Source organism: Maniola jurtina, chromosome 5, assembly GCF_905333055.1.
Source record: "Maniola jurtina chromosome 5, ilManJurt1.1, whole genome shotgun sequence".
NCBI lineage: Eukaryota > Metazoa > Arthropoda > Insecta > Lepidoptera > Nymphalidae > Maniola > Maniola jurtina.
The window spans coordinates 2,654,215-2,662,417 of record NC_060033.1 but is presented as its reverse complement, the minus strand read 5'-3'; the positions used below and the strand labels follow the sequence as shown (position 1 = coordinate 2,662,417).

The window sequence follows — 8,203 nt, the reverse complement described above, 5'->3', positions numbered from 1 at the left end:
GGCGTTTTTGAAAATCCCGTGGGAACACTGATTTTCCGGGATAAAAAGTAACCTATGTCAGTTCTCGGGATTCAAGCTGTGTACCAAAGATCAAAATCGATTTACGGATGAAACGTGAAAAGATTACAGACAGACGAGCACTTTGTCATTTAGAGGTAATATTAGTGTGGATTAGTTGAGTAGATAAGTCAGAAATACGTAATAAATACGTAATAAATGAGTAGATAAGTAATAAATATATTTGAGGCATGGAATCAACATTTGGGTTAAGTGCCAAAAAAATCAAAGTTGGAATTTTGCCTGTCAAATGTGCTACATTAGTTAGCCATTCCGTTACAAAGGTGCAAAGTGCCCAGTAAAATTTATTGTAGTTTTGAGAGTTTTTGGTAGATGGCGTTACGAGTAAGTGCCAAATGTTGTTTCTTTACAAATGGGTCGTGCGTGTATCCGATCATAGAAATGTCAATGTCAAAATTGTCAAAATAACATTCGTTGATTCGTTCAATGGTCATTTCATGGGCGTTATTGTTTCTTTGAAATAATTTGCATCTCAAAATGGACGATAACACAAAACAAAGAACAAAAAATAAAACTATAATAAGAAAATCGTTGAAGGTACAGGGAAAAAGTTATATGAACAGGAAAGGAAAAGTGATACCGGCGAAAATGCCACCGACTATGGAGGTTAGTATCTCAGTAACCATGTAGTTTATTATTGTTTCATTTTGAGTTGATTTTACAACAACGCTAAATAAATATTTATGTTACAGAAAATATGCAAATGTAAAAATCAGTGCCACAAATTAGATCATGACATGAAGTTGAGTTTATTTGAAAAGTTCTACCGTGAAGACTTAAAAACACAGAGAACGTATTTGATGGGTTTGCTTCAATTGCATAATATTAAGCGTCGTCGACATGGTAATTATACCGTACCATCTGATAGCAGACGACAAACGACCATTACATATGTTGTGCCTAAAGGTGATGGTACACTAATACCAGTATGCAAGAAAACATTTTCAGACATTTTTGCAATTACTAAAAAAGAAATAGAGACATTGATAAACAAAAAAAAACATGGTGATACGTCTTTTCGTGATAATAGAACTTCACATAAAAGTTTAAAGTATACGGAAGAGGATGTGCTTAGAGTTAAAGAACATATTAATATGTTCCCCAGGGATGAAAGCCATTACACAAGAGCAAAAAGCACAAAAGAATACCTTAGCCCTGATTTAAACATACATAGATGTTATAAAGCCTTTAATGAACTGCACCCTGGTAAACAAGTAACATATAAATTTTACAGAAAAGTATTTCGGAGATATTTTCCTGATTTAAAGTTCAAGAGGCCCAGAACAGATACGTGTAAAGTTTGTGATCGCTTATCTGCAGTAGTGCGATCTCAAAATGCACAAAGTCGGTCCGCAAAAGCTACTTTGGAATTACATCATCGAAAAGCTGAATCATCTCGGCAGATTATGGCCACAGATAGGGAGCAATCTCAACTGCCAGGCAGCAATACTATGACAATAGCCATTGATCTTCAGCAGGTGCTGTTTGTACCTACATTAACACACTCAGAAATGTTCTACAAACGCCAGCTTAGCTGTTATAACTTGTGCATCAATGTAGCTGATATTGGGAACTCTTACATGTGTCTTTGGCACGAAGGAATCTGTAGCAGAGGAGGCAATGAAATAGCATCATGCCTTTTGAGTTTTGTAAATAAAAGAAATACAAACAAAGACCATCTGATAATTTGGTGCGATAACTGTGCCGGCCAAAATAAAAACAGAATGATTCTGTTCCTATTGATGTTTTTAGTAGCAAATGGTCACTTCCAATCAATCGAACAAAAATTTCTTATAACAGGCCACAGTTTCTTACAGTGCGACAGGGATTTCGGAATTATAGAAAAAAGAAAAAAGGTTATGAAAAGTTATGTTCCTGAAGACCTAAAAAAAGTGATTACCGGTGCGAAAAATACATCACAACCTTTCCAAGTTCTTGATATGACAAGTGAATGTTTTTTCAACTTCCAAGCTGCTGCAGATGACATAATTGTGACAAAAAAGTTGAATATTTCAACAGCATCAAGGTTGCTAGTAACGAAAGATAAGCCAGGTGAAGTTCTCATAAAACAAAATTTCACAGACATAGAACCATGGAAGGTAGTTAATGTTTTCAAAAGAGGAAAATCTATTTCAGATTTAAAAAATGTGGAGTTACATAGACTTTTGACTCACAACACAATAAGCAAAGAAAAAATGAGGGATCTAGAAAGTATGATCGAATACTTGCCAGACAACTGCCAAGAATTCTACAGGAATTTGTGTGCTGATCATTAAAAAAAAACCTGGAAAAATTGCATTTATTAATTAAAACAAACATAAACAAAAAAAATTCTAATATGGCACTTAGCCCCAATGATAATAAAACTGTATTGGCACTTAAGTCCTTATAAATTACAAAAACCTTGCATTTTGACCCATTTCTAAATTAGTTTTTAAATAATGTCTTTTTTGAAATAAATGTTTTTTAAATTAGTATACTTAACAGGTGTGTGAATAAACAGTATTATTTGTAATCATTTGCACATAATAATGTGTCTTAATAAATGTTGATCCATAATAAATACAGTTTTATTTTATTTATCATCAAAATGTATTTTGGCACTTAGCCCAAATGTTGATTCCATGCCTCATTTATAGACAGAAAGATTCAAAATCTTTTGCCCTGACTAACTAGCCGGATCGAACCCGGGACTGTTTGAGATAGGTAGGTAATTCTTGAATCTTAAAATACAGTGTGACAATGACAAGGATCTTTTGGCGCGTGGCCAAAATCGGAACTAACGCCGCCATCTTGTGAAGTGTCACACTGCCCTTGTAGGTAATGTTGCTAAGTAAAAAATATGAAATTCACTGGGGTTTTCACGATACAGCATGAATGTCTGTATCTATTTATAATACGTAACTAACTGTAGTATATTTTGAGCATGTAAACAAAATAGGATTTGCAATCCATGGCTTATCAATGACATTTTCAACATATTTTCCAAAATTAGGAAATTTTATTTGCTCTAAAACTAACGAACTATATAACGTAGTGATTACATATTTTTTATTTTTTGAACAACGCCCGCCTGCCAATCTCATTCAAGTGCCCAAGTGCCAAAAGGTACTTTATGCTTTATTTTTATAAATTATTATCTGTGTATGACAGGAATAATTTTTTTTTCTTCTCTCGTTTGGCTTTGCAAAGATTAGTTATAGTTAGTTATTTACAAGTTAGGGAAACTATATAAGTATGGACTTCATATGTGCCGGCGCTCGCCGAAACACACGCGGCGTCCCTGCGCTCCCCAGTCAGTTCCACAATCAAATAACACCAGTGAAACACAAAAACCGGCCACTTTTAACAAAAAACATTCCAAAAAGGCACAACACGCGCGTCAGCAACGGCCAACACAGACGAAGTCCCAACAAAATTGTGTACTTGCCATAACTAAAAAAATATTTGTGGATATTATTAATTTGCACCTAAGTTTGTTTAATTCCCAATTTGCACCCTCAAATAATGTATGGTATTTACAAAATGTCCCAACAAAACCTAATAGATTTTAGTTAGACCACTGACTGACTTATAAAAAAATGTTCGTTGCCAATCTAAATGTTCTTGAAGTACTCGAAACCCAACTACATTTACTACTAAATTAGGGATTTTTATTTGGTTTGGTAACACTGTCAGTCAGTCAAATTGTGGAAATGAATTGAAGTCGTCGACATTTGTAAAGTTTTGAGAAGTTTGTAAAACAATTAAAACGTTCAAAACTAACTTGTAAAGTGATGATCTTAAGTGTTTGTAGCGTAGGATTAAGAGTTATGTTGATAGGATTCGAAAAAACAACATGAAAAGTAGTTTAAGTGAAGTTTTTTGTCATGTTTCGTGTTGAATAACTGTTTATTGTTTTGTGTAGGTGGCTACTCGTATGTGGATCGGTTTGCCCAATGTGAAAGTGTATTTTCGCATTAAAATTAGATCCCATTGTTTAAAACTTTCCGGCTAACTGTACTACTGAGAAAATATCAAGTAAACACCTTGTGTAAATTTTTCATTCGAGTTTTAATGTGATGTGTTAAATTGGTGACTTATGGTTCACCACATCTTCGAAACCAGTAAGTTGTGAATATTTTTACAACGAAAATATAAATACTAAACTTTTTATTTTGTTTAACCTTTGAAGAACTATACTTGTAAATTTAAGAGTAACCTTAACTTTTAATGCTTTAAATAGTTGTTATCTTCAAACACAGATAGTGTTGGATTTTTTATCAGCTTAAATTACATTTACTGGGCTTGTATAGAAAGTGCCTTGTAAAATAACAATATATCAGTAATACGATTATTTAATCATTTACACATAAATACCTAACATATTACATAAAACCATTTCTACATGTCACATAAATTCACTTTTAAAGTAAGCACTATTAATTCATCTTCATCAACATGTCTTCTTCTTCCACTCACTTTTATATGCATATCCTCTTTCACGAAATCTAAGTATTATCAGAATATAACATTGTCGTCACAGTCATGTCACTTTCCAGGTCTTTAACTAAGTATATCCATGCAAAAAATCACACTAATCTGTTGCCTCACTGTGGCATGATCAAAGAACAAGGATATGTTGAAATGTATCGCTACCGCCATAAGCTTACAAATTGCTCCTTCTGGAAAATGATAGTACTGCATTTAGACATGTCAATTTAGTTTAGAAATTGTGTGCACAGCAGAATTATCAGCCTTAATGTATGTGTAGACTAACTTGAAGAATCCAGTCAGTCAGTCAGGTCTAATCATTTATGTCTCTCATTTTTAACTTCTTTATGTGAGAAAGTAAAAGTAGTACTTAAAAGTTAATGATTTTCTCAAACTGCAAAGTTTTGCAAACTTTCAAAATGGCTACAGACTCAAATACATGCTGTTAATAAACCAAGGGTGAATTAGTTATTTAACAATTTTAAGACTAGTATAAAATACTTGTTCATTAAATAAGTATTAATTTTTTTTTCAGCTTTAGTGTGACAATGAATGTGCCATCAAAAGAAAATGTGGGAATCATATCTTCAGGTAAATAATTATGATTTTTATTAAAATTTCACTTAAATTCTTCTTTCTCTACCTTCATTTGATCGCCGCCAATATTTTTTTTTAAATTACCTATAGTTGTGATCACCAGTTACAGCAGCATTTTCCTGGCTAGAAATAGAGTAGCTTTCACAGAATGTACCATAAATGTTTTCCTAGATGGCCGCTGCGTTCATGCATTAGAGCAAGGCAGTAATATGATAATAAGTCAGATAATAAGTCTTGTTACACTCCAGTATGTTGATTTTATAATTTACTAATGTTGATAGTATTTAAGCATCGAAACACTTCAGTGTTACGATAAACCAGATCTTAATTGCCTTGTTTTAAAGCTGAAATTTGTCTATACACCTGATAAGTGCCTGCAAAAAATGCTGCAAAATTCAGTGGTATTGAATTTTTGACTTCAAATCAAGGATCTTATTATTTTGATTTAAGGATGACCCACGGGACCCTATTACTAAGACATCTGTCAGCTGGCTGTATCTCGTGCACCATAATAGGTAGAGTTCTGAAATTTTCACAGAATGTGTATTTCTATTGCTGCTATAACGATAAAGATACTAAAAACTGGTATAAAACCCCTTGTGTGTGAGTCCGAGTCACACTTGATCGATTTTTGTGTTTCAACTCGAATTTCATCAATGATTGTGAGATGTAAAATCTCATACTAAGATTAATAGCTAGTTCACACAGGCTGCGTAAGCGTAGACATAGCGCGTACCATTGCGTTGTAATGTATGGAACTGTATGAAACATGTCACACCGCTTGCGTAAAGCGTGGACGTATACGTAACCCAGTGTGTTAGGGGTCACGCGTCACTACGCACGTGTCACGTGTACGCAATTGGTGTAAATCGGCCTTTAGCCATAATTTAGATTTTCAGAAATTCAGTACTCAATTCTATATTTAAACTGATTACGTCATCATACATACATACGAAACAATAAATAATATCATTTTATTCCATTCAAACAAACAGATGTACTGGTAAGTCAATAGGTTGGTAATGAAACAATAGAGCTAACATTCCTGAAATGCCTCATTTATCAAACCTCTGACACTCGATGGACACACTCAATGCCAGTATCTAAATGCCGGCTAGTGCGATCTTTACGATACGACTTAGATTTTTTGAGACTAGATTATTGAATGACCTTCATCATCATCAATGCCGTGTGGTTCACTACTGGCAATAGGTCTCCGCTCAGAATGAGAAGGGTTTGGTAATTGTTCACCACGTTGGCCAAGTGCGGTTCGTAAGACTTCACACACCTTTGAGAACATTGTAGACCACTCTCATGGTGCATCCACACATTCCACCAGCCTATGTAGATGCACCTTCAGGAATGCAGGTTTCCTAACGATCTTTTCCTTTACTGTTAAAGCAAGTAATATTTAAATGCTTAAAACGTACATAACTCCGAAAATTTGCGGTGCGTGCCGGCTCGGTTATAACTGACCTTAGACTTTGTAAAATAATTTTGAAAACCACTTTTGTATTGTTAAATTTTTTGCTAAGTGATTAATTATTATTTGCTAAATTATGTTTAAGTATTTTCTAAATAATGATTTGCTACATATTGTAACATTTTGCCTGTCGAAAAAAAGATTCAGACGAAATGAGAACCTCCTCCTTTCTTCAAAGTCGGTTAAAAAGGGTTCTTTCGGGTCATTTAGAACGGACGTGGCTACGTGTAAATGCGGAAAAGAAACACTGGACAGAAGAAGAGCTTTCCGAACTAAGTACTTAGTTATTAAATACATAGTAGTTAATGAGAGCGAAATATAACCTCTCTATGTGTCCCTCTTTCACTTACCTACTTGTTGATTGTATATGTATAAGCGGACAAAGCTTTGCCACCAAACGGTCCATATAAGTCTTATGTCCTTATATCGCTCAGCACAATTGTAGTATACCATAAATCGTGAAAGGATTTGTACCTTTTGATACATCCTTAATGGGACGCGGAAGTTAGAAGGCTTGCTTTGTTTCAAACTTTCCAGTTTCCAGTATTTAAGATGATGAATTTGCTGGCTCAAACCGATATAATGCCGAATCTGTTGGATCAATAAATCGATACAGTCGAATACAAGTGTCTTATCAGTTAGGTATCTGATCTAATTAATTTGTAACATTAGTAAACGTTTTTGACCTTCATCGCAGATTTCTCTCCATTAGAAAACTTTGTTATTAAAAACTACATGGATACGTGTTGGTTACGCTTAATTACTGCTAACGACCAGGAAATCATATTTCTTAAGGTTACACTTTAATAAAAAAACATTTTTCTTCTTCATTCTTCATTCATCTCGCACATTCCATTGTCCCAAAAACCTCGCTCCGAAGAGCGCCGTATTGGTGGACTCTTTCCAAGATAGCCAGATGAACTCAAACTCAAAATCATTTATTCAAAGTAGTACCTATTGTACACCTTTTGATAGTCAGAATTGTTAGATTTGTAAGATGGTGTAGTGGTGATATTTAATTACATAAACTTAAAACCTATTTAAAACTACGAGGGTTCCAAAGGCGCCCAAGCCGGAGAAGACCCCATAACAATCTCAGCCTTGTAATTACATTAAAGAAATGGCAGGGAGTCGCCTTATATAAGCTGCATCCAGTGGACGTCTATCGATTAGTGGCGGCGATCAACCCTCGTGGGTTGATCGGTTGATGACTTGGATTAATTAAACACTCCAAAGTTGCCGACGACCGACGGCTACAAAACAACCATAAAACTTTTTTGAACAGGAAAACGTGATATGATCAAACATTTAGATTTGACGCTAACGAAATCAAATGCTAGATCACAATCAGTTGTGTATCAACCACTTAATGATCCTCCATTGTTATTCAGGCTTTAGACAAAATGCCTTAGCATTTTGGCTAGCGCACTTTGGATGCGTTTTCGTAATGTGTTTCGCCCGTCTTAACAGGGCTGTCAATCACACTCCCAATCAATTATATCTGATGATAATCGTTATAGATGGAAAATAATGACATGTCACATGACCGGACTTTATCATTGCCCTATTACG

The 8,203-nt window shown here is 34.6% G+C and overlaps 2 protein-coding genes across 2 annotated transcripts in view; both read left to right on the top strand.

Annotated features, from left to right (window-relative positions):
- Positions 1-230: 230 nt before the first annotated feature.
- LOC123865452 lies at positions 231-2,643 on the top strand. Its single transcript, XM_045906491.1, has 2 exons — positions 231-684; positions 771-2,643. Exons 1-2 carry the CDS (start codon positions 556-558, stop codon positions 2,352-2,354), a joined length of 1,713 nt encoding a protein of 570 aa, XP_045762447.1. The 5' UTR covers positions 231-555; the 3' UTR covers positions 2,355-2,643.
- A 1,135-nt stretch (positions 2,644-3,778) lies between these two features.
- The window catches only part of LOC123865442 (rho guanine nucleotide exchange factor 18), a 53,053-nt gene continuing 48,628 nt past the window's right edge, over positions 3,779-8,203 (top strand). Inside the window, exons 1-2 of the mRNA XM_045906465.1 lie at positions 3,779-4,188; positions 5,087-5,142. Coding sequence (XP_045762421.1) covers positions 4,160-4,188; positions 5,087-5,142 — 85 coding nt within the window. The 5' untranslated portion in view covers positions 3,779-4,159. The remainder of the gene's footprint in view (positions 4,189-5,086; positions 5,143-8,203) is intronic.